General features: G+C 50.4%; 2 protein-coding genes across 3 annotated transcripts; both read left to right on the forward strand.

Annotated features, from left to right (window-relative positions):
• Positions 1-4,962: 4,962 nt before the first annotated feature.
• On the forward strand, positions 4,963-10,099 carry LOC125088842 (T-cell-interacting, activating receptor on myeloid cells protein 1-like). Of its 2 annotated transcripts, none has more exons than XM_047710391.1 (5): positions 4,963-5,036; positions 6,952-6,987; positions 7,118-7,408; positions 7,678-7,974; positions 9,251-10,099. In XM_047710391.1, the coding sequence occupies exons 1-5, from the start codon at positions 5,003-5,005 to the stop codon at positions 9,391-9,393; spliced, it is 801 nt and encodes a 266-aa protein (XP_047566347.1). In that variant the 5' UTR covers positions 4,963-5,002; the 3' UTR covers positions 9,394-10,099. The 2 variants fall into 2 exon arrangements, with proteins under 2 accessions (XP_047566347.1, XP_047566348.1); XM_047710392.1 differs by having other exon boundaries at positions 9,260-10,099.
• Positions 9,897-25,276, forward strand: LOC125088579 (uncharacterized). The gene is made up of 4 exons (XM_047709779.1): positions 9,897-9,910; positions 11,560-12,005; positions 18,261-18,316; positions 23,411-25,276. Exons 1-4 carry the CDS (start codon positions 9,897-9,899, stop codon positions 23,663-23,665), a joined length of 771 nt encoding a protein of 256 aa, XP_047565735.1. The 3' UTR covers positions 23,666-25,276.
• Positions 25,277-26,896: the final 1,620 nt, after the last annotated feature.

A 26,896-nucleotide genomic window follows, 5' to 3' on the forward strand; every position in this document is an offset into this window, starting at 1 on the left:
CAACACTCATCTTTCCTTCCCAGCTGCGCTTTGCTTCCCGGGTCCATTAAGAACTTTTGTTGGTTAATGATTGCCTCACATAACTGAAAACACGAAGGCAGTGTTCAAGCATGGGTAGATCCAAAGCCTCAAATAATGGTACTGGGAATCTGTCTTTCTCCATGTCTAGGTGCCTCTTTCCACTGTGTAGACTTCACACTCAGGTTGGTTTTCTTCATGTGGTGGGAAGATATCCAATGGCATCTCCAGGGAGAAATAGTGTGTTAGCACTAACACTTGCAGTGAAACTCATAAGGCAGACTCAATGTTGTTTTGATCCTGGTTTATATGTCCATTCCTAAATCGATAAATGTAGCCAAAGAGATGGATCACACTAGTTGGCCTTTTGGGTACGTATGAGCACACCTGCAGCCATGAGTCTGGATCCGTTTCTTTCTTTTTTTTAAGATTTTATTTATTTATTTGACAGACAGAGATCACAAGTAGGCAGGGAGGCAGGCAGAGAGAGAGAGGAGGAAGCAGGCTCCCTGCTGAGCAGAGAGCCCGATGCGGGACTCAATCCCAGGATCCTGGGATCATGACCTGAGCCGAAGGTAGAGGCTTTAACCCAATGAGTCACCCAGGCGCCCCTGGATCAGTTTCATTTAAACACAGAGAGTAAGTGACAAGTGGTCAATGTCCCAGTGAAGACATTTATTCCAGGATACACTGGATATGAATAGGTAGACATGCAAAAATTCAGTACTGTCTACTATGTGCATTTATCTGCCCATCTCAGGCTGTGCCCAGGCAAGACTTTTTCTCCTTCCAAGGACTAATCTATGATTCTTCTCTCCCTTAGCCATGGGTCTTTAACCATGAGATTGCTGAAAGCATATGCAGATGCCACAATGTTATCACTATACATCTGTTTTCTAGAATTATTAGGTCCCCTTCCTGGAGGTATGAGAGGTGTATCTACTGATACACAATGTTACAAGTGTTGAAAAATCCTATACTACACCTCAAAGCAGATGTCAGCACTTCTGATACACAATACCCTAGCAGAGGTAACACACAGCCGAGCCAAAAGCGAAAAGTAGATTCTCATACACTCTCTGAGAGGGCAGAGAGGTTAGATTGAAATTATTAGGTTAGACTGAAATTATTGGAGGGACTAAGACTGGAAGAGAAGATAGAGCAAGAAGAGAAGACCCCCAACTCTGGGCCACTACAACTCTGGACCACTATATGTCTATCAAAGACACCTTGTTTGAAGCTCATACAGGCTCCTCGCCTTCTGACTCAACCTCAACCTTGTCCTGCAATTATTTTTTCAGTACAATTCTTCAGAAGTTAAGTTTCCGACAAAAAACACCAATGGAAAGTGAGTCCTGATTTTTATTAAGATTTGAAGTCACTGACGTTCCACACTAACTAGTAAGAGGAATGTATGTGTGAATGCACTCGTGCACACTTTCCCTCCGTGTCTCCCAGATCCACTTATTTCTGGTCCATCTCTTTCTGCCATCAGATGGGGTGACTTGGCTCCAGTTCACATGTCCTTCATCTTCCCCCGAGAACAATGTGCTAGCTGTCACGTGTTCTTCTCGTGGAAAGGGAAGATGCACAGGCACCAAATCAAGATATGCAGTACCCCTGAAGACCTGGGCTGGAGTGAAACTGTTGCTACTTGCACCTTATCCTGCTGACCAAAGCAAAAAACGTGGCTGAATCCACAGTCGAAGGGCTATTGATGTGATCTATTTCACTTTGACTTCTTGGCCACAGTTATTCATATCCATCCCACATACAAAATATGCTCGTTCCCACCCCAGGACATGGTCCCCCAAATTTCCACCCAGTAATGGCATCAGGCTTTAAATCCAGGATCTAGTGATCAGTATCAAGTCTATCAGTGGCTCCTCTGGATCCAGGACTCTTGAACTAAAACACAAATTAGCTGCCCCATACATCTGCCATATGATGACAAAACAGAAGTGGGAAAACCACAATACTCCCACTTGAGAAAGCTTCCTCCTTATGTGTGTAGGTGACATAAAGCAGTCACTGGTTTGCAGCAGCTTCAAAAATCACTCTGGGAAATGTTGCTAGATGCCACAATTCTGGGGGTGGAAATGTTCCCTCACAAAGTTTCATTTCTGTTCTTCATGAGGAGCTTCTCAGCCCACTGTCCTGTGAGGTCTTGGTTCCTCCTTCTGAGATGTCTTTCTTTTATCAACCTTCCTGTCCACTTCTGAAGAAGACCTTGGAGAATATGACCCGCTTGATGGATGGCCCATTTTCTCAGCATGCTTTCTGCACACAGGAAGTTGAAACTTCAAGTCGTTGTATAATTTTTTGAAGCTTAGATTGGCAAAAGTTTTGCCAGCTTGGCTTTCAAAACCATTATGGCTTTCAGGGTACCTGGGTGGCTCAGTTGGTTATGCCCCGGACTCTTGATTTTGGCTCAGGTCATGATCTCAGGGTTTCTGGAGCAGAATTCAGTGATCACTTACCTACAAGACCTAGTGTTCATCACAACAAATTCCCTCCTTAATCCCCATCACCCAACTGGCCCATCCCTCACCACTTCCCTCCAGCAACCCTCAATTTGTTCTGTATCATTAAGAGTCTCTTATGCTTTCCTTCACTCTCTCTTTTTTCTTTTTCCCCCTTCCCATATGTTCACCTGTTTTGTTTCTTAAACTCCACATATGAGTGAGATCATATGGTATTTGCCTTCCTCTGACTGACTTATTTCACTTAGCGCTCTAGCTCCATCCATTACAAATGGCAAGATTTCATTTTTTGATGGCTGAGTAATATTCCATTGCATATATATATATATATATATATATATATATATATATATATGCCACATCTTTTTGATGGACATTTGGGCTCTCTCCATAGTTTGGCTATTGGGAACATTGCTGCTATAAACATCGGGGTGAGTGTGCCCCTTCAAATCTGTGTTTTTGTAAATTTTGTGTTAAATACCTAGTAGTGCAGTTGTTGGATCCTTGGGTAGTTCTATTTTTAACTTTTTTATTTTAGATTTTATTTATTTATTTGAGAGAGAGAGAGAGAGAGCTTGAGTGGGTGGAGGGCGAAAGGGAGGGGGAGAAGCAGATTCCCTGCTGGGCTCAATCCCAAGACCCTGGGATCATGACCTGAGCTGAAGGCAGACAATTAATCCACTGAGCCTCTCAGGTGTCCCTATCTTTAACTTTTTGAAGAACCTCCAAACTGTTTTCCAAGTGACTGCACCACTGTGCACTCCCACCAACAGTGTAAGAGGGTTCCCTTTTCCCTACATCTTGATCAATACCTATTGTTTCTTGTGTTGTTAATTTTAGCCATTCTGACAGGTGCGAGGTGGTATCTTCTCCTGGTTTTGATTTATAGTTCCCTGAGGTTAGTGATGTTGAGCATCTTTTCATGTGTCTGTTGGTTATTTGTGTGTCTTCTTTTTTTTTTTTTAAGATTTTATTTATTTATTTGACAGACAGAGATCACAAGCAGGCAGAGAGGCAGACAGAGAGAGAGGGGGAAGCAGGCTCCCCGCTGAGCAGAGAGCCTGACATGGGGCTCGATCCCAGGACCCTGGGAACATGACCTGAGCCAAAAGCAGAGGCTTTAACCCACTGAACCACCCAGGTGCCCCTAGAGTTTGGGTTTTTAAAAAAGATTTTATTTATTTATTTATTTGTCAGAGAGTGAGCAAAAGCAGGGGGAGCAGCAGGCAGAGGGAGAAGCAGACTCCCCACTGAGCAAGGACCCCATCACAGGACTTGACCCTGGGACCCTGGGATCATGATGTGAGCTGAAGGCAGACACTTATTGATTGAGCTACCCAGGTGTCCCAGTTCTTTATAGATTTTGAATACTATGCCTTTATCAGATCTATCATTTGAAAATATCTTCTCCCATTCTGTAGATTGCCTTTTATTTATTTATTTTTTAAAGATTTTATTTATTTATTTGTCAGAGAGAGAGATCACAAGTAGGCAGAGAGGCAGTCAGAGAGAGAGAGGAGGAAGCAGGCTCCCCGCCGAGCAGAGAGCCCGATGCAGGCCTCGATCCCAGGACCCCGGGGACCATGACCTGAGCCGAAGGCAGAGGCTTTAACCCCACTGAGCCACCCAGGCACCCTGTAGATTGCCTTTTAGTTTGGTTGTTCATTTCCTTCACTGTGCAGAAGCTTTTAATCTTGATGAGGTCCCAATAGTTCATTTTTGCTTTTGTTTTCTTTGCCTCCAGTGACATGTCTAATAAGATGTTGCTGTGGCTAAGGTCAAAGAGGTTGCTGCCTGTGTTCTCCTCTAGAATTTTGATAGTTTATTATCTTACATTTAGGTCTTTCATCCATTTTGGGTCTATTTTTGTGTGTGGCGTAAGAGAGTGGTCCAGTTTCAGTCTTCTGCATGTTGCCATCCAGTTTTCCCAACACCATTTGTTGAAGACACTGTCTTTTTTCCATTGGACATTCTTTCCTGCTTTCTTGAAGATTAGTTGACCATAGAGTTGAGGGTCCATTTCTGGCTCTCTGTTCTGTTCCATTGATGTATGTGCCTATTTTTGTGCCAGTGCCATACTGTCTTGATGATCACAGCTTTGCAATACAGCTTGAAGTGTTGTCTCCAGTTTCATTTTTCTTCTTCAAAATTGCTTTAGCTATTCAGGGTCCTATAGACTGGGAATCTCCAGCGGTGTCTGCACCAACCTGTTTCCATCTCCTCAGTGGAATCATTTCGACCCAGGTGTCCAGCGCCCCTGGCTGGGTTAGAATTTGAGCCCTGAATTCACTGTGTTCATATAAAGAGTTTGCATAAATTATGACCTCATGGAGCATTTTTATTCCTTCTTGTTTCCTGGACGTGGTTGGAACAAAACCTGTAGGTCACGTGAGAGGAAGGAAGGGAAGGGTTGGCCAAAGATGCCACCACACCACATCCAGCTTCCCTCCCTGTAGTGGATGAGACCGGAGAGGGGCCCCCAGAGCAGCCTGCAGGGCAGTATGATCCCTGAATTCCTCTGCCTCCTCTGCTTTGGTAAGTCTCTTGGGCCCATCTACTGGGATTAGAGGTGAAGGTGGGTGGAGAAAGATGGGACCACTCGAAATGGGAAGAGCAACAGTAAGGTCTGCTTGTCTCCACTGATTGCTTCGGGTGTGTCAGAAACCCAGGGGGAAGTCTTGAGACACATCGGTCAGATGTTCGCCGGTAGGCAAATACATTTCACGCCATAACCTGTCCTCTGCCTCTGTCATCCCTACTTACTTAAAATGTTATTGACTCGGGACGCCTGGGTGGCTCAGTTGGTTAAGCAGCTGCCTTCGGCTCAGGTCATGATCCCAGCGTCCTGGGATCGAGTCCCGCATCGGGCTCCTTGCTCATCAGGGAACCTGCTTCTCCCTCTGCCTCTGCCTGCCATTCTGTCTGCCTGTGCTCACTCTCTCTCCCTGTGCTCACTCTCTCTCCCTCGCTCTCTCTGACAAATAAATAAATAAAATCTTTAAAAAAAATGTTATTGACTCAATATCTTAATTTTATTTCATTTTATTTATTTTTTCAATGACTTTGAACAAGCACATTCATCTGAAGATGGGAATTTAATGCCAATAGCTTAAATTTAAAAAAATAAAATTCAAATGAAAAGCCAGGGTCACTTAGCAAAAAATAGGTTGGTGTAAACATATATGCAAATTAAAGGAAGAAGGCGTTAGGACAGTCTAGCCATGGGCTGTTGGCCATCACATTTCTGAGCCCATGCCCAGCTACTTTCCTGTCACAAAGGGCAGTTGGCCAGAGACAGATGTGTGAGAAGGCTGATCTCTAGCCTAAGGAATTCTTTGTTGTGATCAAAGGAGTAGAAGTGACTGGAAAGGGTTTCAGCTTTCTGATGCCTTGATCAATGCTATAAAATACTGTGTCATTGCATCCCGTGAAACCATCTGTAGGGCCCCGTGGTTTGTATCCCACCCCGAGGGAAATACCACTCTGACCCTTGCAAACAGTCCTATGTGATGGGAATCAGACCCATGTTGATAAACGAGGACCCTGAGACTGATAGTTCAGGGTTCCTGCTCAGGGCTGTGCAGTGAATGAGCAGAAACCTCAAAGTTCAAACCCAGGCCTGTCTGGATCCAAAGTCACTGCTGTTTTCACTTGGTCATAATGGGATATTAAGAATGAGGCATGGTGGGTCTTCAGAATGGGAAAGTCCCCAGGGTGAGTCAGCAAATGTCAGCTGGGAAAAGTATAAGGAGATGAAAGATGAGTGCTTCAAAATGTTCAGGGGCACAGTAGAGCTGGCGGCATCTCCGGAGGTCGATTGGCTGGTGCTAAGAAAACCTGCTTCCCACAAATAGGGACAGCATTGTCTTAGCTTGATTGGGTACCAGCGATGTGATTAATTTTCACAATAATCGCTGACCCCTAGATTCTAGGATAATCCATGGGGCTTTAGTTGCCTTCAGGCTGGTCTATCTGGTGAAATGAAGAAAGGACGGTATTATAAGTTTGAATCTTTCTACCAGCCTTGAAAAATCTGAGTCCTGCTTAAATTGGGACATCTCTTCAATTGTCCAATGTGCTTTCTTGATTCTTACTGTGTTCCAGGATTGTTTAGACACGGGGGATGCTAAGGAGAACAGAATAGAGTAGCTTCCTTCCAGGTATTGACGGGACAGTAAAGCCTTGTGTCTCTCAGGGCATGAGTACATAAACTCTCTTAAGAATTCAGGGGTTTGTGGGCATCTGTGGAACCAGGACAGTTCCTGGGGCCGTGGGAGGAGCGAGCTACACAGGAGACCTTCTGGGAGAAGTGAGGAAGGAGCCGGGAGCAGAGCTGGAGCCACAGTCCAGTGTGGGGGAAATGAGAAGCCCCAGACACCTGACCTCCAGGGAGGCCCCGGGGGATGGGCTCCGGGCGGGTGCTCTTGTCTCATGGATGGTTCTCTTGCAGGGCTGTGTGCTGGTCAAGGAAGCAGGGGGACTGACGGTGAGTTCCTTCAGACAGACTCTCCTTCTCCTTCACTCCAAACTCCCCGTATCACTTCTCTTTCCTTCAAGGGGTTTCCCAGGAGCAGACAAGGGCACCAAACCCCATCCTGATCTCTGCTTCCTTCCAGAGTCCCTTCCCAAGCCCTCCCTCAGGGCCTGGCCCAGCTCGGTGATGCCTCGCTGGAGTAACGTGACGCTGCAATGCCAGACTTCTACCAAGAATGTCAACTTTGTTCTCAGAAAGGGAAAAGTTCCTTTGGAGTCTGTGCAATCATGGATTTCCACAGATGGGCCGGCTGAATTTCACCTCACTGACCTAAAAACCAACAGCGCTGGAGAGTACACCTGTGACTACTACAGACGGGGGCCCCCCCACACACATTCACAGCCTAGTGACGTCCTCCTACTACTGGTGACAGGTAAGGAGGGTGCCTCGAAGGGACACAGGGTCTTGCAGGGACAGGTGTGGGGAGGAACGGAAGGAGGGAGGGGGCAAGGGGAGACACAGAACAGAAAGAGCCAGGGCTTGAAGGGGAAATCGCCTTCCCGCAGTCAGAGTGAAAAGAGGGTGAGACCAGGGATCCGTCATTTCCCCCACATGGCTGCGGGAACCCCTGCTGGGAGAACAAGGGTGGGTGGGGGATGCAGGGCTTCTCCCCATGATCTTGGAGCCCTCCTTCTCTTCCAGGAGATTTACCTAAACCTTCCCTGCAAGCCCACCAAAGGGGTGAGGTGACCGCAGGAGACACCGTGACCTTGCAGTGCCAGAGGCCAGACAATATTTTTGTGCCTGTAATGTTCGCTCTACTGAAGGCGGGAGCGGCAGGGCCCATACGGGTCCAGAGTCCAGCAGGGAAGGAGACAGACTTTTCCCTCCGGACTGTGACAGTCAATGACGCCGGGAACTACAGCTGTGTGTACTTTCTGATGAAGGCTCCTTTCTTGACCTCACAGCCTAGCAGTCATCTCGAGATCCAGGTGACAGGTGAGACGACAGGTGCATGACTCTTAGGACTTTTAAAAATTTAACTTATTTCTTAATTAGGTTGTTTTTATTTGGGCTATTTTACTGGCTTTCTCCAGTTTTGTTGACCTATAACTGACTTATAACACTGTTAGTTTAAGGTGTGCGTCCTTTTTTTCTTTTTTCTTTCTTTCTTTTTTTAACCGGAAAGCATTTCTTCTGTTACTTTCGGATTCCTGTTTCTCCTTCGCCTTCCTGGTCATCTCCTTTTTAAACCTCTCCTTTCCTACTTTCTAGTCTTTGGCCTTTGTTGCTTGGCTTTCTTGGAGACTTTCTCAGCTTGTTCTTCCAAACGACCCATCCCACCCCCACCAGAGCCCCTTCTGCCACCCCGGGCGTCCCCGAGAGCTCTGGTCCATCCTGCTGACGGCAACTTCATGGCAGTACCTTTCTCACTCTTAGAACACGCTGCTCCCCGGCCGCCTGCTGTCGTGACACAGCTGCAGAATCTTCTAAACTTGCTGCTTCATGGGAGGCTGAGCCCACGTCCTCGGCCTTGTGCCTGTTTGCGTGTGCACTGTGGTCGGCGAACCTTCTGTAGTTAGGACGCAAGGTCAGGGCGGGCAGTGCCAAGAGGTGCAGAGGGCATCCTGGGCCTGGCGGTGTCCTCACGGGCCTCTCCCCACGGACTCTGTCTCCAGGGAGCGTTGCTGCTGATGGGTTCAGATGCGAACTCTGCGCTCCTGGCGTGTGTGAGCTGGAGGAGTCAGATGCCGGTTCCCTCTGGGAACCAGGGCCAGTGGCGAGCCCGAGCTCCTCTTGGGTGAAGCTGAAATGAAACGCACGGTGGTCCCGACGCCCAGCTACTAAGCTGGAATTTTCTTGGGCTCACTGGCTGCACAGAATAAGTCCTTGCTATGAAGAGGGGAGCAGACGCAGCCCCTGAACGACCTCCATTCTCTGTGCAGCAACGGTGGGTTTTGGGGTTGCTGCTAAGCCTGGTTCCTACTAGGAGGAGGGAGAAGGGGAAAGGGCAGTGCAGGAGGGTGGAAGTGAGATGACGATCCAAGGACAGGAAGGGGGAGCGGTAAGGCAGAGAGACTGGGAAGGAGACCAGGGAGGAGCCACTACAATTCTCTGGAAATCCTACGTTGTGTTAAGTGATGACAGCGTCAGGGGAGGTAGAGCTGAGCACTGACCAGGAAGCACCAGCGGGTGCAGGACAGTCACACTGGGCAGGTCTGCACGAGGAGGGTTGCTCCTTTCCAGCTGCTGCTCATCCTCTCCTCTCTCCCAGCTCCCCCAGGGGCCGCGTCCCGGGATTACACCTCGGGCAACCTCATCCGACTGGGTCTGGCTGCAGTGATTGTGGTGATTATGGGGGCTTTCGTGGCGGAAGCCTGGTGCGGCCAGAAGGAGTCTCCACGTGGATCCACATAAAACAGCTGAGCGCGTCTCTTCTTTGGGCTGGTGTCACGACACGGGGCTCTGTCAACACCAGACTCCACCATGGGACTTCTTGTGGTTCTCAACGTAGACACAGACAGCATTTTGGGTGGGATAGTTCTTCATCACAGGGGACTGTTCTGTTTGTTGTGGGAACACTTAGCACCACTTCTCATTCCCATTAAAGAGCAGTTGAAACCCCAGTCATCGTGGAAGAAGATAGCAAGCAAGTTCTATTGTGCTTTTCCCAACAGCCCTAGATGTGGAGGACGGGAGTGTGTGGTGTTCCCCTGGCGGACAGCCTGTGTTTGGGGACCAGGAGAAATATTTCTTCTCTTCCTCCCTCTCCTGATCTCAGGTCTGTCCTTCTATGCATAGGCTCCACAGCTGTCTGGGGAGTGAGGCATCCTTCGTCAAGTTAACAGCCTGTGTGAGATCTTTGGGGGAGGTTTGGGAAGCTTGCAGATGAAATGTGACCTCACTCATTTCCTGACATTATGGAAGACCCAAAGTGGCCCCTGAGAGTGTCATCTAGGATCGAGTGGCCAGGAACTGTCCCCCATATTGAAGGCTTCTTGGTGCTCAGGACAACAGAGATTAAGACAGAATCACTTGGTTGTAAAGTTGTTCATGTATCAAAATCAAAATTAATAAAGTACATGGCACCAGCTCACTTTTCCTGGAACCAGGATATGGAAAATGTGGACTTTAACCAAAAAAACTCCATCCACACTAGTTAACTGCGATACAGCATTCCACGGTGTTTTAGTAAAAGTAAAAGCATCATGATTTCTTGGTGTTCCATTATCAGAGAAACTTGAAAATAAATATCTTTTACTTAAGTGTGATCTTGGTTTCGGAAATCAGAAGATAAGAACAAGTGGCCTCGAAAAGGATTTTCTGAACCGTGGGTTTATGTCTAAGCCATTGCAAGACATCAAAACTGCTCTCATAAATCATCCCTTGCTCCCAGGACCAAGCCCCAAAGCACACACGCTCCTTTAGGTCAAGAAAGATTGGGGTTCTCTTCCCTTGAGAATTCTGGTATATGAAAACTGTATAAGCCAAAACAGTTACAAAAATGGAAGCATCTTTTGAAGGCTTATATCTAGCATGCACACAACTCAATCCTATTTTGCTACTTACAAGTTAATGATCGATTTGTATACATGTATCGAGTCTTAGAGCAACTCAAGGTCCAGAAACTGGAAACTAGCAGTGAGATGTTCTCTTTCATTTAAGCCTGAAGATGCATCTCCCTGTCTGTACTAATAGTCTCCCTTGGAGGGAAACTCAAAACTGATATCCTTTCTTTTCCTTTTCTTACCTTTTTAAAGGATTTTTACTTATTTGTTAGAGAGAGAGCGCATAAGCAGAGCAGGGACAGAGGGAGAATCAGACTCTCTGCTGAGCAAGGAGCCCAATGTGGGACTCGATCCCAGGACCCTAGGACCATGACCTGAGCTGAAGGCAGACGCTTAACTGACTGAGCCACGCAGGTGTCCCTCGGAGGGCCTTTCTGAAAGAGAGAGCCAAAGACACTGGTGACCACATCCCCACCTAAGCCTTGCTCAGCATTGTCTGTCATGAACCTCTTATTACAGCCAGACCACGCTCCTTTCTACTCCTTGCCACCCTCCCTTCATCTAGAACATTCCGCATTTTTTTTTAAAGATTTTATTTATTTGAGAGAGATCAGAGGGGGAGGGACAAAGCGACTCCCCTGCTGAGCAGGGAGCCTGACACTGCGCTCCATCCCAGGACCCTGGGATCATGACCTGGGCCAAAGGCAGACGCTTAACCAACGGACCCACCCAGGTGCCCAATCATCCAACATTTCAAAGCCTGATTGGAACCGCACAACCTCCGGGAAGTTTTTTTTTGTTTTTTTTTTTTTACCCCGTCTCTGGCCCTTGCGTGATTTCCAACAGCACTTGGAATTTGTCATTTTTGTTCCTGACCTTCTTCCTTGCAAGTTCATCTTCCTGCTTAAACTAAAGTGCCCAGGAGCTCACCGACCCTCCCGCAAGTCCAGCTAAGGAGTTCAGCATACAGCAGGCACTCAGTCAGTAATACAGACCCGGACCTGACGCAAGGGAAGCACCGCGCTCTCCCACACTGTAAAACGGAGCGGTCCCCAGCCCTACTGTCTGCCTGAAGGGCGGTCGGCCGCGTCGGCCGCGTCCTGGGGACTACAAGTCCCAGCGGCCCGTGCGGGCCCAACCCTGTTCCCGAGGTGGGGGTGGGGAGAGACGCAGATTTGTCCCTCCGAGCGGGGCTCCCGCCGGAGGACGTGCTGGGGACTCTCACAGGGCAGAGTCTGTGGCAGTTCGGCATCCCCGCGGACGCACAGGGCACCGTTGCTCAGTCCGGGCACCGGTCGCGGGACCGGGAAAGGGCACCTGCGCCCCGCGCGCTCCCAACCTGCGCCCCGGGCCGCAGAGGGCGGGGCTCGGCCCTCCGCCCCTCCGCTTGCGTTCCAGCGTGCGCGCCGCGTGCGCCCCGGCGTCCTGCGCGTCTGCGCGGGCGGCGGCCTGAGCGCGCGCTCCCGGGCGGCGGGAACCCGGCCTGTCGCGTCCCGCGTCGGGGAGCGGCGTCCCGGGCAGGTGAGTAGCGGCCGCGAGCTCCCCGGCGTGGCCAGGTGCGCGGGCGTTCCCGGGAGGACGCCGCTCAGCCGGCCCTGGGGAGCGCCCCGTAGACCCGCCTGCGCTGGACCCCCGCCTCCGCCTCGCCGAGGGAAGCGGGGGGCGGGACGGGGCGTTCCTGAGGTTTAGGTGCTTTGGGTGTGGCGTCTCACAGGGCGCCCTGAATACGCAAGGGGGTCTTTTCTCCCCAGAGCTTTCCCTTAGTGTAACCAGTTTAATACCTTCCAGTCTTCAGGGAGGGCGCGCCGGACGTTTCGCATTCCTGCGTGAGTTTCCTGTGCAACACTGTTGGGTTACGGTGCGCACCTGTTGTTTAGATACAACACGACTGCGGCAGCGACATGTCCCGCCGTGTGATTACAGTGTAATATTATCGTCTGCGTGCATTATGCCGTGCCTTGGGTCTCCGTGGTTTCTTTACTACTCGTTACAGTTTTGTGCCCTGAAAAACATTATCTAATCCCTCCATGCCCTGCTCATCACCCTTTACTCTGTCGTTTTACGGGTTTGACTTCTTCAGACTCCACATGTGAACGATAGCGCACAGCACCTGTCTTTCCGTCCGACTTACCGGCTTAGCACAGTGCGCCCAGGGTCCGTCCACGTTGTTGTGAGTGGCGGGATATTTACCTGTAATATTACGTTCTGTATATGTATTACCATTTTTTTTTTTTTAAGATTTTATTTTCAAGTAATCCCCAGCCTGGGACTGGAACCCATAACCCCGAGATCAGGAGTCGCACGCCGCAGGGACTGAGGCAGCCGGGCACCCCGGGACTGTATCTTTTTACCCATTCATCAGCTGGTGGGCATCGCGGTTGTTTCTGTATGTTGGCTCTCGTGAATAATGCTTCGATAAGCGAGGGTGTGCAGAGATCTCGTTGAAATCCTTTTTTTGTTTCAATTGGGTATATTCCCAGACGTGGAATTATTCGTTCATTTCATAGTTCTGTTTTAAATTTTTTGAACATGCTCTATATTGTTTTCCATAGTGGTTGGACCAATTCTCATTCCCACTACAGGGAACAAGGGTTTGGGTTTGAGTTTGGGTTTTTGTTTTTTTTTTTTTTCATCACATCCTTGCCAGCATTGTTATCTTTTGTCTTTGGATGCTAGTCAATTCTGACAGGATGAGGTGACATGTCGTTGCGGTTTGCATTGGCATTTCCCTGATGATGAGTGATGTTGAGCAGGTTTTCATGTGTCTGTTGGCCATCTGGATGTCTTCTTTGGAAAAATGTCTGCTTACTTCTGGCCATATTTTAATTGGATTGTTGTTGTTGCTGTTGTTGTTGTTACTAAGTTGTCTGAGTTCTTTATGTATTTTGGGTATTAACCCCTTATCTGGTATCCCTGTTTCTGTCCACCTTTGTAAGTTGGTGGTTTTCCGTTGTGATTTGCTAAGTCTGTGCATTTTTCCGTGTTTCATGTCTTTGCTCTAGATTTTTGCTTTATGGTTACTGTGAGGTTTACATGAAACATCTCCTAGATAACACAGTTCCCTTTCTGCTGATAGCAGTTTATCTTTATTTACCTGTTCAAAGTCTTATCCTTTTCCTCCTCCTCTTGTACATTTTTGATACCACAAATGATTTCTTTTTATGCCGTGATTTCATTACTGAATTGGTGACTTTTTTTTTTAAGATTTTATTTATTTATTTGACAGAGATCCACAAGTAGGCAGAGAGGCAGGCAGAGAGAGAGGGGGAAGCAGGCTCCCTGCCGAGCAGAGAGCCCGATGCAGGGCTCGATCCCAGGACCCTGAGATCATGACCCGAGCTGAAGGCAGAGGCTTAACCCACTGAGCCACCCAGGCGCCCCCGAATCGGTGATTTTTAATGCTCTTTTTTCTTTAAACTTCATGCTGTATTTAAGTGTTTAATATACTATTTTTTAAATGTTACACTTTTCTAATGCTATCACCTTAATCGGAATTTTGTGTATTTTTGTCTGTTTCAGTTTGAAGAACTGCCTTCAACATTTCTTGAAAGGCAGGTGTAGTGGGGGCGAGCTCCCTGAACTTTTGTTTGTCTGAGAAAGTCTTTACTCTCCTTCGTATCTGAAGAGTTTACTTGGCTGGCAATTTTTATCTTTCAGTATTTTGAATATGTCGTTCCACTGTCTCCTGACCTGTAGAATTTCTGTGAGAAATCTGCTTATAGCCTTAGGGAGGTTCCTTTACAGGTTACTGCCTTTTGCCCCTGGCTGCCTTTACCCTTCTTTCTTTATCACAGTCTTTTGACCGCATGGTTGTAATGTGTCTTGGAGAAGGTCTTTTCTCTTGAGATAATAAGGTGGGCTGTTAGCTTTGCGGATTTACTTATTTATGTCAGAGAGAGAGCCTGAGAACAAGCAGCGGGGAGCTGCAGGCAGAGGGAGAAGCAGGCTCTGTGCTGAGCAAGGAACCGGATTCGGGACTCCATCCCAGGACTCTGGGATCATGATCTGAGCCAAAGGCTGATGCTTAACCCCAGGTGTCCCTGCTTCGTGGACTTTTATGTCTACTTCCTTCACCAGGTTTGGGGAATTCTTAGCTTTTGTTCCTTTAAATACAGTCTCCTCTCACCCTCTTCTCCTTCTGGTATATCCTTTAATCTTGGTGCTGTTTCCTGTAATGGAGTCTGTCGTTTCTTGTAGGGGTTTTGTATTGTTTTGTTTTTAAGATTTTATTTTTTGGGGGGATGCCTGGGTGTCTTAGTTGGTTAAACATTGGCCTTCAGCTCAGGTCATGATCTGAGGGTCCTGGGATCGAGTCCCACATCAGGCTCCCTGCGTAGCCAGGAGTCTGCTTCTCCCTCTGCCTGCTGCTCTCCCTGCTTGTATTCTCTCTCTTTCAGTCTCTGGCAAATACATAAATAAAATCTTTAAAAAAAAAGATTTTATTTTATTTTTTTAAGTAATCTCTAAACCCAATGTAGAGCTTAAATCCAGAATCCTAAGATCAAGAGCCATACACGGCACCATCTGAGCTGGCCAGGCGCCCCTCCTGTACAGTTTATTTGCTTTAAAAATCTTAGTTCTTGGGGCCCCTGGGTCTCTCCTCCAGGTGATCTGCTCTATTTCCAGTGCTTCCTAATGTAGTGTCCATCTCATTTATTGAGTTTTTCAGCTCTAGAATTTCCATTTGGCTCTTTTTTAGAATTTCAGTCTCTTTGGTAAGATACTCCTTCTGTTCATAAATTTTATTCCTGAGTTCATTGTACTGACTTCCTGAGTTTTCTTGTCGCTCACTGAATGTCTTCATAGCAGCTCTTTTGAATTCACTTTTTTTTTTTTAAAGATTTTATTCATTTATTTGTCAGAGAGGAGCGAGAGTGAGCACAGGTAGACAGTGGCAGGCAGAGGCAGAGGGAGAAGCAGGCTCCCCGCCAAGCAAGGAGCCCGATGTGGGACTCGATCCCAGGACGCTGGGATCATGACCTGAGCCGAAGGCAGCTGCTTAACCAACTAAGCCACCCAGGCGTCCCTGAATTTACTTTTTAAAACGATTTTATTTTTAAGTAGGTTTTATGCCCAACGTGGGGCTTGAAATCACAACTCCAAGATCAAGAATTGCACACTCCACCCACTGAGCCAGCCATGTGCTCAGTTTTGTTTTGTTTTGTTTTTAAGAGAGCACAGAGAGCGGGGCTGCAGGCGTGGGGAGTAAAGGGGCAGAGGGAGAAGGAGGGAGAATCTTAACCAGGCTCCACGCCCAGCACGGAGCCAGATCCCTGAGATTGACATGAGCTGAAAGCAAGAGTTAGACACTCGACCGCCTGTGCCGCCCAGGGGCCCCACTGCAGCTCTTTTGAAATTTTTCTCAGATCTCAGTATTGTCTTTGGATTCGTTGGTTATTGGGAAATTGTCATTTGCTTTTCGTGATGTTGTGCTGCCGTGATTTTTCCGTGTTTGGTGAGAAGGCTCCCTGCCCCCACCCGGGAAGGAGGGAGCACCTTCTCACTTTGATTCTCACGGTTCAACCCGTGGGTCGGTAGGAGCCTTTCTTCTGTTTCCCAGAAGGTGGCGCCAGGGCACCCGTCTCGGTTTCTCTTGGCTGCACTGCCTCCCGGCTGAGGCTGGGAGCCTGTGAAGGAGCAGGCTGCGGGGGAGGTGGGGTGGCTGCGGGGGAGGAGGTGGTGCTTAGCACTGCTGCTCCGGGTGTGTCCCTGCTGTAGGGGGTCCTTGAAGCGGGGATCCCGGAGCTCCTTCTGGGCAGGCAGGGGGAGCCTGGAGGAGAGACCTCCTCCGAAATGGGGGTTTCGCTGAGGAGCGGCCGCCGGGCTGCAGACTGTCACCCCGCCCTTCGCTGCCCCCCCTTCCACTGCAGCCACCCACCTTCCATACGCACGGGGACGGGTCTCTGGCGTCCCAGTGAGCTGTGCAGAGGCGCACTTGTTCACATAAGGACGTGGATTTGTGCTCGGAAGGGAGTGAGAAGCGGACTGACTGCTGTCACCAGGATGCTAACATCCCTCCGGTTGTAAAGTCTTGAGCGGGTTCATAGAAGTGGATGTCCTCATGCTGCGGGAGGTGGGATGTCCCTCGCCCAGAAAGCAGGGACGCTGTGCTGTGAACCTTGGCATCTGCGGACAGGGGTCCTGGCGCACAGTAGGGCCTCAGCAAATGCACAGTGGCTGACTGAGAGGATGCCCAGTGGGAGGGCCCCTCAGAGATTTTTCCACGGATGTGAAAAGATGCCAGGTCCCCAGAACTCACCATCTTCCTCCACAAAGTGAGCGCCACTTCCAACACCACCCCGTGGTCACCCGCGCCGACCTGAGGGGAGAAGGGCTGGCTCGGAGATGGGGAGAATCCTGTCCTCGCAGAGAAATGTGTGTGTCAGCCTTAGCTCTGGCACGGAAAGGCTTTTGAAGCCATCTTTTCCATTGTCCATTCCATTCCATTGTCTCTTTTCATTCCCTGATACTCCAAACAGGACAGGGCTCACTGCTTGGTGACCTAAGACCGCAGAATCCCAGTGGGTATTCCAAGAAAGGAAGGACTTGCACTCCTCCCCTGTCCCACCTGCGGGTGTCCGTCAGCTCAGGCCGCCCTAACAGAGGACCACAGACCGGGTGGCCCAACCAGCACATGTTTACTTCCTGCAGTTCTGAAGGCTGGAAGTCCCAGACCAGGGTGCTAACACGGGTTTCTTAGTGAGCGCCTTCTTCCCAGTTTATAGATGGCTGCCTTTGCCCTCTATCCTCACATGGTGAAGAGAGATCATCTTTCTTGTGTCTCTTATAAGAAGAGACTAATCTCATTCATGAAGACCGCATCCTTATGACCTAATTATCTCTCAAGGGCCCCACCTCCCAGCACCATCACATTGTGGGGTTAAGGTTTCCACCTGCGAACTTTCGGGAACACACACACGCAGTCCTAGAAGGAGGAGACTCCAACTCAAGTATTCTTACTCTTTGCCTCCCATGCATGCGCACACTATCTTGCTAAAATAAATAAATAAAAATAAGATCTTTAGAGGAAAAAAAGATTAATATGTAAATGTAGTCTAAAACTGTAATAGTTACCTAAGAAAATATAGGAGAAAGATCTTTGTGACCTTGAGTTAAGCAAAGATTCCTTAGGACACAAAAACTCGAACCACAGAGGACAAAATAATTCATAATTGGTGAGAGTAATCAAAACTTAAAACTTCTCTTTAAGAGAGGTTTAAAAATGAAAAGACAAGTCACAACTATAAGAAAAAATACGGGTAAAGTAGGTGTTTGTTAACAGACTTGTGGCCCGAGTATGTATATATTCTTGCAATTCAGTATTAAGAAGACAAATAATCCAATTAAAAACAGGCAAATATTTAATCAGCTACTTTATCGGGAATTAAAATAAAGGTCGTGTAGTGACAGATGGTGACTGTGCTTACCACGGTGAGCATCAAGGAATGTATAGAATCGTTGAATCAGTGTGCCGTGTGCCCGAAGCTAGGATAGCATTATCTGTTGATTGTATTTTGATAAACATTTTTAGAAAGGTCAGGAGTACATGAGCAGACACTCTGTATCATTCGCTATCAGGAAAATGCGAGAGAAGGACACAGCAAATAGCTAGAATAACGATCCCGGAAAAAGGTTCGTTTGTGTATGGACATTTGGGGCGGGACCCAAGTGGCATGTCCTGTTGGTACAACAACAGGAGTGTTGGAGTGTTCAGGGTTGCATGAAGTAATCATTTGTGGGATGAATCCTTACGTGCTGTCCTGTTCTCTGTCCCAGGTGAGGAGTACAGAAGAGGAAACCGTCATCTAGTCCTGGAGGGGCTCTCAGCAGAGGTGAGAATGCACATTCTACTGGAAACTGTTCACGGTTAGTGGGTCCAACTTCATCAACACCCATCATTCCCCTCAACAGCTGTGGGGTCTGTAGGTGGAGAAGGACAGAGAGAGGTCATGGGAGGGAGGAAGAGGAAGATACGATTTCTCCTGGCCCCCAAACACAGGTTCTCCACCAGGGGAACTGTACCCCACACCCCTCCTCCGAATCTGGGGATGCCTCTCTGAGTCAGGAAGGAAGGTTTAGGTAAACTTCCTGGAAGAGAAAGAGGGTCAGAAGTGACGGGGAGAAGCTGAGGGTCCCCGTCATCCCTGGTGTCCTCGAAGGTGTTTCCTCAGGGCGTGCGAGCCAAGAATACCAGAAGCAACTTTGCCCAATTGGGGGCAAAGTCTTGTTGAGGAATCGGGACCTCCCATTCGCTAATCCCTGATCAAACCAGTGTCCTCAGGCTGCTCCTGCCGACCTCAAGCCCCGCCGTGGGAGAGGCCACTTACTGTCCTCTCCTCTGAGTCCCTCTTCATCTTCTGATGTGGGAGGGCCAGACGGGTCAGGCCAGATCTTTCTGGGACACTTCCTTCCCACCTGGAACCACGAGAAGGACGTCTGTGGCTGGGGAGCACTGGCGCGGGCCCTCTGTCCGGCAGCATTTGCAGGCGTATTTCCCCGAGTCTGGCTGACTCGGGTTAACGAGGGGGACTTCAGCCATCCTTCCTGAATGGCCCACGGACACCATGGACTCAGAGGGCAGCGGGATTCTCCCTTGCTGAGAGTGGAGTCCACATTCCTGACGGCAGTCCAGCATCGCAGGGTCACCCTCGGCAGGTGCCAGAAAGCTGGGCCAGGCGCTGAGGAAGGGCTTGGGGAGCGTCCCTGGAAAAAAGCAGATTCTGGGGCTGGATTTGATGAGTTCGCCGGTTCTCAGCGAGCTCTTTCATGAGATGTCACCTCATACCTGTCCGAATGGCGCTCACCCAGAAAACGAGATGGCAGGTGTCAGCGAGGATGAGGATGAGGAGAACAGGGAACCCTGCATGCGCGCTGCTGCTGGGAGCGTAAGGAGGGGTGACCGCTGCGGAGAGCAGTCGGGCGGTTCAGAGTAGATCTGCCCGAGATCCAGCCGCCCCGCTGGTGGGAATATAGCTGAATGAAATGGAAACACGTCTGCGCCCCCGTGTTCTCTGCAGCATTATTTACAACAGCCAAAACATGACCACTGTTGAGCGACTGGGTAAAGAAAATTTGGTGTGGGTAATTGTGTAATGGAATATTACACGTAATATTACACAGAAGAGAAGGAAATATTGCCACTTGTGTCATCATGGATGGGTCTGGAAGTATCACTCTACGATAATCAGACATGGGAACGTAAATACTGTATTTACTGTATTTATTATGACGTCACTTACGTGTGGAGTGTCAAAGAAAGGAAGAAAAGAAGGAAAGAAATCGTAGATACAGAAAACAGATAGATGGTTGCCCGAGTGAAATGGGCGAAGGGGGCTAAAAGGCCCGAATCTCCAGTTACAAAGCTAGTCGGGGCTGTGACGAGCAGCACCGGGACCGTAGTGACCAGTCGTGTAGAGCTTACTTAAGGTGGCTGAGAGAGTAGAGTTTACCGGTTCTCATAACCAGAAAAAGCAACCAAAAAATGGTTAACTGTGTGGTGTGGATGTTAACTACATTTATTGTGGTGATCATTTCCCAACATGTACAAATTTTGACTCATGTTGTGCACCTGAAACTATTATGATGTCATATGACGTTTGTATTTTTAAAAAATGGGGCACCTGGGTGGCTCAGTGAGTTAAGCTTCTGCCTTCGGCTCAGGTCATGATCCCAGTGTCCTGGGATCAAGTCCTGCATTGGGCTCCTGCTCAGCAGGAAGTCTGGTTCTCCCTCTGCCTCTCCCCCTGCTTCTGTGCTCTCCCTCAAATAAATAAATAAAATTAAAAAAAATAAATAAATAAAAGAGGAAGGAGAATCCTCTGCTCCTTGACCAGAGCCGGAGGAGAAGCCTCAAGGCTGTACAACGACGGTGAGACGACGGTGAGGGGCGCATCCGCAAGAAACACTCACCGTCGGACCCTGCTTCCTCGGCCAGCACACAGCCCTGCAACAGAACCATCCATGAGCCACGAGCGCCCACCTGGAGCCTGTCCCGCGGAGCCTCCCGGGGGCTGCCGCTGAGAAGGGACCCTGGGGGTCAGGCCTCTGGGGCTTCTTATTTCCCCACGCTGGCCTGTGGCTCCAGCTCTGCTCTCGGCTCCTTCCTCGCTTCTCCCAGAAGGTCTCCTGTGCAGCTCGCTCCTCCCACAGCCCTAGGACCTGTCCTGGTTCCCCGGATGTCCACAAGCCCTTCCATGCACATCCTCTGTCAAAGGACCCTTATTCTTAGCGTTTGCTGCTAGAGTCTGCGTTTGATTTCCTTGACTCCCCATCCCCCAGGGAAGAAGGTAACCGTGCAAGAGACTGGCGAGCCAGCTTAACTCCTGCTGATGTGCAAAGCCTCGGTGGGACCGGAAGCCCCCAGACAGTCTCCTCTGTGATGAAAGTGTCCCCCATAATGAAGGCTGCCCAGTGCCCTGGGTGCCATGAATTCGGGCAGAGGCGAGTGGGTCATAAAATCTTCGAGTTTGTAAAAGTCTGCCCCTCATGCCACAGGAGACAGAAGATGTCACTCTGTGTGAGCAGCTGGAGGGCTGGGACCCTGTGTTCTTCCCCTCGGCATGCGCAGTGTCCGCACAGGCCCTGGCCCATAGTAGGACCCCCGTGAGCGCACACTGACCAGCTGGCGAGGTGCCCGGGTAAGCACAGCTCAGACTTTATGAAGGTGGTAGAAGATGCAAAGTCATAGGGCTGTTTCAGTCCTGTCCTAATCCTCAGCAGACAATGCCAGAACTTTCCAGATAGACGTTGGCTCCATTTATGAATCCGACTGACTCGGTTGCAATCTTCCTTAGAGGTGACAGCTGTCCGTTCATCCCACTGAGTTCTTGGCACCATCTGGAAGTCTCCACCCAGTGGATGGTCTGTTCATTCAGACAGTGCAAACTTAAAACAACTGCCCTTATTCCTCCCTCCCGGTGCCAGAGAGACACCATCATCACCCACCTCCACGGGGTGGGAAGGTGCAGCATGTCCTCTCGGGGGAAGGAGCTAGTGAGGACAGCCACAGCCTTTTGTGCTGGAACGTCTCCGAGCCCGTCTTTTCTGTTACGTATTTTCATCCCTTATTTCTCCAAGCAGGACAGAGCTCCCTGTGTAGCGCCCTAAAACAGGTCTCAGGAACAGACCGTGTTTCTCCCCTGTCCCACACAACACTGTCCCACGCAACAGCTGTGTGTGGGGTGTGCTCCAACACTGGCTGCACGCGGGGCTCCCCGGGGGGGCTGTGGAAACTCCCAGAGCAGATGGCGACATCAGCAAGATGGTGGGCTGTGGGGTCCCCCACAAAAACAAGAACAGTTACAAAACAGCTACAGACGGACGGAAATAGCTCTGGGGAATCTCCGACCGCGGCGAAGAGGCAGCAGAAGTGCTGAAAACGCAACAGGCAGGTGTGGTCACGTGGAGAAGCGAGGGCACCTTCGCCCTGCAGCCCTGTGTCCCCCAGTGCAGAGCAGCTGGGCCCCGGGGGGACATCCCCTCGGAGGGGTTGCACCGCACGGGGGAACCCAGCAAGCCTCACCCCCAAGAGCCCCACAGTATTCACCCGAGGCCGATCCCAGCTGACGGTCCACAGTCCCAGCCGCTGGGGCTCCCTGGGACTGGGGCTGTCCCTGCGGGGGGGGGGGGACCTGCCCCAGGAGCCCCAGCTGCTGACGTGCCCTGTCCTCCCAGGGCCTGTGCCGCTGCTGCGTCCCCCTCCCCGGCTGGAGGCCCCGAGACCCGGTCCCGTGGGAGACCTGCATCACCCACACCTCAGACACCTCACAGCTGCCTCCGGGGGCGAGCCCACCTGCGCCAGCCCCGAGAGGCCGGGAGAGGCGACCCGGTGCAGCCTCGCTGGAAGAAGCCTGAGGAAGCAAGCGACAGCATCAGGGAACATGGGAACTTTCCAGGGATGGACTCCAAGGAAACGAAGGACTCTAAGTTCCTGGAGAAGGAATGTAAAGTGATGACACCTCAGGGAGCTCCCAGCTCCCAAGAGCACACACGCCGGCAAGTCTGTGAGTTCGGGGAAGCAGGCGTGGGGAAGACGCATTCGGCACGGAGCAGGACCCCCCGACCGGACAGCCCGGCCTCTGTGCGCCAGAGCCCTGGGGCCTGGGCCCCTGTCCCTCCTGCCCAGTGCCTGCAGACAGGCGGAGCCCCGAGGCAGACCGGTCCCCGTTGCAGTGACCATGCCGTGGGGGCGGGTGTGCCGCTCTGGCTGTAGCTGTGCGAGGGTGGAGGGCTCGCAGTACGGATGGAGCAAAGGGAGCGGACAGGGCGGTGGACACCGGAGTGGCGGCCGAGAGATGTGGAGGATCAGGGCAGAGGACAGATTGAGGACCGAGGGTCCAGTTCGTCTCGGTTAAGGAAAGAGTCTCGGCATCATGAAGCGCGTCCTGAGTGATTCCCACTGGAACTCGGTGCCCTTGACCTGCCGTCTCCCGGCTGAGCACCACGCAGCGTTCGGAAACCTCCAGACCTCTTCAGGTCCTGCCCGCTCAACACCCTCACGCACCCCTGCAGACACTGCTGAGGGGGCCCCGGGACCCTCCACCGCCTCCCGAGTTGGGTGTCCCTCGGAGGCTTGAGGGCTTCAGCCAGCGTGGCTGGAAGAACATGTTGGTGGACACGCTCTGGACTTCCTGGCTTCTTGTCTGACTGGCGTCTCGTGTCAGCTCTGCAAGTCACCTACACAGTGATGAGAGGAGACGCTCTCAGAAGTCTTACGTCACCAGGGGCGGGTGCCTGGAGCCGGATGACAGGGCACACGTTCTGTCAAGGACAGAGGAGGGCAAAGGGACATGCTTGCTTCACTCACCGATGATGGAGAGTTCTCTGTGGGGGATTTCCAGCAGAAATAGCACCTGAGCCAGGGAGGGGGGTGGCAGAAGGATTCCTTCCGCCATGGGAGTAACAGTAATCTTCCTGTGCGTGCACAGCCTCTACTCACTGCGGTGGGCCTGCAGACGGTCGTCGTTGCCCTCACTGTGGATAAGGTAACCAAGCCCCAGCACCACGGATGTATTTCAGAGACACTCGACCAGCGTGTGCAGGCGTGGAGGCTGCGAGGCGCACACCTGATTCCTCCTCTCCTGGAAACACAGGTGGGCGGCTTCAGCGTGGACCCCGCTCACCTTCCCAAGACAGGACTCTTAGATCTAGTCTGGAGTATCGGGATCAGAGGAACGTGGTGAAGACAGAGCTCGGCCACGGTGACCACTGCCTGGGGATCACACCCACCCCACTTGGGGACACCAGGCTTCTGTGGTGCCTACGGACAGACCTGAGAGGCCGGATGTCCTGAGAGCCTCCCTACGCTTGTGTGACCCACTCCTGTGGCACCTCCGTAGGTGTCCCACTGTCCGTCTGTACACTCCGTCTGAGGACATTTGCACTCTGAAGACCCCACACACGCATTCCTCGTAATGTCCCGCTGTGGCCGGCCAGAGACAGCAGGGACTTTGGAGCCAGACAGGCCTGGGTCTGAATGCTGACTGTGCTGCTCCTCTGTGCGGCCGTGAGCAGGAGCCCTCGGCTCTCGGGCTGCAGGCCCTCGTTACCCCGCGGGTCTGAGTCCCTTCCCGAGGGTACTTGGCATTGCTCAGAGTGGTGTTTCCCGCAGCACGAGAGAGGAGCCGCGGGTGCTCTGTGGGATGATTTGAGGGGATGCAGTGACTTCGCGTTCTGTAGTATTGATCACACATCAGTGACTTTCAGTCACGTTAAGGGGTGGGCACCTCCGTGTCTTGCTGATCACCCTTCTGACAAGAGGTGAGCCACCCTGAGCTCAGAAACTTGACCGGCAACTGCCTGTGGCTAGAAATCCTAACGTTTTCTTCCTTTTCCTTACGCATACCCTTACAGAAACCTTCCGTTCTTAGCAAGTGACCCTGGGTGGCTGTTGAAAGTATTGTTTGGAAGTGTCCATCCTCCAATAAATACACTTAAATTAAAAATACTAAAGTCACTAAAACCGAAATGCGGAGTAGAGGAGAGGCGATGTAGGCGCAGAGCACAGCCATGGATGCGGGATGTAAACTTGTAAGTGCTCACATTAGTTGTTAGAGGAAGCCTGTCTGGAGCCGCCAGCAGGGCCCTGACGCCGGTGAGCAGATGGTGTCCACTCCCCGCTTCATCACCTGCCTTAGGTCTCTCCCTCAGTCCACCGCCATCTCAAGTCCCAGTATACGCATCCAAGGAACTTACCAAAGCAGACGAGGGAGAGGAACGCGGCGGTTATACTGGCCCTGCAGCCTGCTCGAGGGGCCCTGCTTCCGTGTTGCAAGCGTGGGAGGGAGGAGAGCCCCTGTGGTGGCAGCGCTGGCCGACCCTCCCCTTTCTTCCTCTCCCGTGACTTACGTGACTTGCCCATTTTCCTGCGGTGAGAGCCAAGTGGTGTGCACGAACAGCTTCAGGCAGCCGCTTCTTGTGTGAGAACCCTCATCTGAACACGCGCAAGTGCAAGTCCCAGTTCTAACTTGGAAAGGCCTGAAGGCTGGGACCAGAGGATTCTCTTCAGGAGACGGAGGCAGGTTGATATCAAGAATATTGCCCCTTCCCTGGCTCATAGGAAAGATGCTGGACACTGGGATGAATTGAGGTCATCAGTACTGCTGAATCCGTGTTTGCACGGATATAGTGAGACACTTCGTCACCATCCTTAGGAAGTCTGTGAAACACGGTCACCCGTCCGCCCAAACGCACACACGAGGGTCTTCTATCATGGAAGGTTTTTATCTACGTAGTTATTGATGAAACAAATAAAAATATCAGTTAAGCTGGGGCGCTTGGGTGGCTCAGTGGGTTAAGCCTCTGCCTTCAGCTCAGGTCATGATCTCAGGGTCCTGGGATGGAGCCCCGCGTCGGGCTCTCTGCTCAGTGGGGAGCCTGCCTCTCTGCCTACTTGTGATCTCTCTTTCTCTGTCAAATAATAACTAAAATCTTTTAAAAAGTCAGTTAAGCTAAAGAAGTTGGAACAATGTGATTAACCAATTTGACCTAATTAATATTTTTGGAATCCTGCTATACCCAACAATTACCAAATATATATTATTTTCAAGGGCACATGGAGCATTTACCACAATAGGTATATGCACTGTTTGGTTTTTTTTTTTTTTTTTTTTAAGATTTATTTATTTATTTATTTATTTGACAGACAGAGACCACAAGTAGACAGAGAGGCAGGCAGAGAGGGAGGAGGAAGCAGGCTCCCCGCTGAGCACAGGGAGCCCAATGCGGGGCTCGATTCCAGGACCCTGAGACCATGACCTGAGCTGAAGGCAGAGGCTTTAACCCACTGAGCCACCCAGGCGCCCGGTATGTGCACTTTTAAAAGCAAGAAGGAAGGAAAGCGAAAGAACGGGAACATTTGTGTCTCTCCTGACTGAGAGCTCTAGTTTCTAGTTGAATATGTATTTAGGAGATCGGAGCCTGCGGTGGGTACCTTGGACTTGGCGGTTTAAATGTGTCCTTCTATTTTTTTCTATTCATCACATCAAAAGTTAGAGTCAAAATCTCCTCTCTTTGAACATGGGCCTTTTTTTAGTGACTTGTTTCTAGCGGCTAGAATGCAGGGAAGTGTGCAGGGAAGGGTGAACTCAGCTGGCCTGCCTTGCTCAAACACTGCATGTTACTAGAAAAAGCCTGTCTTCCCCTCAAGGCTCACCTTCGGCAGCTCCTGGGGGTTGAGCTCTGAGCCCTTGGAATATTCTGCCTGGTCGGTGCAGCAGAGAGTGTGATGTCCTCTCTGCAGTCCTGCACAAAATCTCTGTAGCTCATCACATGCTCTTAGAGGAGAGGATTTTTTAGGAAATCTTTAGGGAAAGTGACAAAGTGTTAAGCATCCACCCAACGAGACAAGTCACAGTGGTGTGCGACTCGCTGGGAGGTAGTGAGGACCCAGGATCGTGTTTGTGAAGGTCCCGTTGAAGGCGCACAGGTAACCCGAGTCTGAATGTGAGGAGAAAGAGACTAACCCCACTGAGACCCGTTCTGCAAAGTAACTGGCCTGTAATCTCAGGTCCTGAAGATTGGGGGGAACCGTTCAAGAGTGAAGAAGATGAATTGCGGCTGCTAAGGGCAACACGAGACCCGGACGTGGGTCATCTCGCTGCAGGAGGAGGTCTGGACAACTGGCAGAATTCAGACGAGCTCTGAGTACTGGAAGGCAGTCGTGGATCAGTGTCGAGTCCCGGCTCAGAGGTGTCTGGTGCTTGTAGAAGGGAACACCGTTCGTTATTCATCGGGGTCACACAACGGACTGAATGTTGGGAGCGTCACTATCGCGCAGTCTGATTGGTTTACAAATCAGAAGGCTTTCGTGCTGTACTTGGAAACCGTGTGCAGGTTTGAAGTTGCTGCAAAATGAAATATCTACAAAGTGCATCTTTCTTCAAAAAGATGGTATTTGTATGTTTTGAGATTAT

The sequence above is a fragment of the Lutra lutra genome, chromosome 17 (genome assembly GCF_902655055.1).
Source record: "Lutra lutra chromosome 17, mLutLut1.2, whole genome shotgun sequence".
Classification (NCBI taxonomy): Eukaryota; Metazoa; Chordata; class Mammalia; order Carnivora; family Mustelidae; genus Lutra; species Lutra lutra.